At 42.0% G+C, this 2,864-nt stretch overlaps 1 protein-coding gene across 1 annotated transcript; it reads right to left on the bottom strand.

Moving 5' to 3' along the window:
- Positions 1-317: 317 nt before the first annotated feature.
- Positions 318-2,860, bottom strand: LOC104953159 (histone H3.3-like; the record flags this gene model as incomplete). The annotated part of the gene is made up of 2 exons (XM_010780084.1): positions 318-1,384; positions 2,747-2,860. Coding segments are annotated over 2 exons (243 nt in total), but the record flags the coding sequence as incomplete, so codon positions are not given.
- Between the last annotated feature and the right edge of the window lie 4 nt (positions 2,861-2,864).

Genomic DNA, 2,864 nt, shown 5'->3' with positions numbered 1-2,864 from the left:
TTTTCACAGAAATGTCATCATAAACTTCCTGATATTATTCATCAAGTATTTGGAATGTTGTAGTTCCCCTGTGCCCTTACGGTTACGTATTAAATATATCACTTGATGTTAATGCATTGATTTAGGGTTTGTCAGTCGACTCTGATATAAAAGGGGACCCGAAGTTTTCCATCACTTAGCTACAGTGTAGCTAATGAGCAAAGTCAAGACTAAAATCCCATATTTCTTTCCCCTCCAGCGACTGGTTTCAAACACACCGAGTGGTTTGTATGACAGCTCCTACCTCTTGTTAACATGTTGTAAATAAAAGTAATATGTATAAAAACACACTTTTTATTGACTGAAACCCACACACCAGGCGTTCTACTCATAAAGACCTTTAATAGAAAGACATGCGACAACACTTTCATAAATAGTATTAAATGTAGCTGCCGAGATTTGATGTTGAAAAACACGTAAAAAGCAGTCCGAAGAAGGAGGGGGGAGGGGGGGGCCTGTCGTGCTCGCATAGGACACATGGTGTTTGATAGAGAGACCCTGAACCCCCCATGGAAGAAGATGTTCCCCCGGCCTCAGAGCGGGAGCCTGAAGCCCACAGAGGACCGAGAGATGGCGGTGAAACCCAGAAATGATCCATTAGTCTAAATGCCAGCAGTGAACCAGGAAATGGTGAAGAAGTCATGTTAGCAATGTACAGGACGGGTCACCAGCACATCCAAGCATGCCAGATAATAACTTTCTTATGCAGACGATAGCAACAGTCGGCCGATTGGGACACTTTGAGGTTGCTGGGCGTATTCTGGATCCATTTCTGACACATTTGGAATCAAAGCGTGGTTTTTGAGTCCCTTAAAAGTGACCCAAAAATTAACCACGCTCTGCCATTTGGGTCAGAAATCGACACATCCTCTCTTACCTCCATAACTGTCCAAACCAGCCAAGGCATTTTTAAACTATTGTCTGCATGTCAATTAACGCCAATTGCCCGACATATGAAAGTTAGCATCCGGTAGTTTCTAGGTGCTGGAGGCCCGTGTGACTCTGAGCTGGCAAACAGACTACATGATGGAATAGGTGAAACACTCCTACTGCACAACACGTCTCCAACTATCCTAAGAGAACTCGTGGAATGATTTCTTGAATTGTCACGAATCTAAAATACAAAAATGTCAACCTGGTAAAAAAAAAAAAGACCCAAGAAATAAAAACTCCACGATAATGTTAAGATAAATAGCGTCAGGTGCGTCTCGGCTGCTCAGGCTCTCTCGCCTCTTATCCTGCGGGCCAGCTGGATGTCTTTGGGCATGATGGTGACCCTCTTGGCGTGGATCGCACACAGGTTGGTGTCCTCGAAGAGACCCACCAGGTACGCCTCGCTGGCCTCCTGTTGGAAGACAATGCAGACATTAGTTTCATAGAAATACAGGTCAGAGTGTTCAGAGAGCAGGGCAAGCAACAGAGGCGAAGTCGCTCCCTTTCCGGGGGCTCCGTGGGACATTATTTCAGAAAAAGTATGTATTGTCAATGGATTGAGAAAGATTATCTTGTTATTGTGCCATGAATTACACATATGCTGTTTGTCAATTTAAAAAAGATAATTTTGCCAGTTTTTTTTTTTTTTACAAAACTGAAGTAACACATGAAACGGCTCAATGAACTACATCTCCCACCACACACCGGGCCGTCACGTTGGCACATTTCACTTCTCTCAGAATGAGGCGGAAAGTATTAAAAGAGGTGAAAATCACTCCAAGTCTGGGCACGTTGAGAGCTGTACATACACACCAGGGGAGTTAGTCGGTTCTGTAAGAGCCAGCATGCGGGACTTGTAGTCTTTCTAGTTCATTATTTTTCAACAGTTTTACAACAAACTGACTTTCTTGGAAATGCAGCGAGCCGTTTAGTGGAGAAAGTGAATACTGCTGAATACACATACTTTACAGAGTATGCCAAACCAATGTGAGTTTGGAAAATTGCACAGTATTTTTCTATTTTAGTATACCTCAACAATGGAATGATGATCAGTGGAAATGGCCATGACCTTTAAGATCGCCAAACAACACGTGTAATTCTTGGCACAATTCAAACGGGATCGAAAGATAATCTCTCTCTCTCTCTCTCCATTGACTTCAATACATAATTTTTCAGAAATAAGGTCCGGTGGGGCCGAAGTAGATGGGCGGGACTTCGCCTCTATGTGAAATACTGAGTTTTCATTTACATGTTATAAAGACAAACCAACAAATGGCAAAAACTGAACATTTACCACTTCAATTATCTGCTTTGTTTACGAGGTTTCCCTTCATTCTTTGTAAGAAGACGGTTCGATAAACAGTTATTCAACAACCCTCTCCAGTTTTTCTAATTTATTGGCCAATTTGAAATTCCTGTTCAAAAACCTTAACTTTGTGCTTTTAAACTTAATTTAGATCAGAGACTAGCCTTGTAGCAAAATAATGCACAAATGGTGAACTTAAATAAAGCATACAACTCCTAAACGGCTATTTTAAAAAAAATCCTATATTTTGGTAATAAAATTATATATAAAAGATAATCCATTTAAATAACGTTGCGAGTGATAAATGATGTAATAAGTACATTAGCGTAGTAGTGGTAGTCGCAAAGTGTTGTGATACAAGAGCAACTGATCAGCCCTGTGAGCAGATTAAAATGACTTCAATTGGCCAATAAATCATTCTACCTCCACGACAACAGAGCCAAGTCTAAACCTCCAGCTGGTATTTACCTGAAGCGCTCCGATGGCGGCGCTCTGGAAGCGCAGGTCGGTCTTGAAGTCCTGAGCGATTTCTCTCACCAGGCGCTGGAAGGGAAGCTTTCGGATCAGCAGCTCCGTCGACTTCTGG

This window comes from Notothenia coriiceps, unplaced genomic scaffold (assembly GCF_000735185.1).
Source record: "Notothenia coriiceps isolate Sejong01 unplaced genomic scaffold, NC01 NC01_scaffold00021195, whole genome shotgun sequence".
Lineage (NCBI taxonomy): Eukaryota > Metazoa > Chordata > Actinopteri > Perciformes > Nototheniidae > Notothenia > Notothenia coriiceps.
This window is presented reverse-complemented; position numbering and strand designations above follow the sequence as displayed.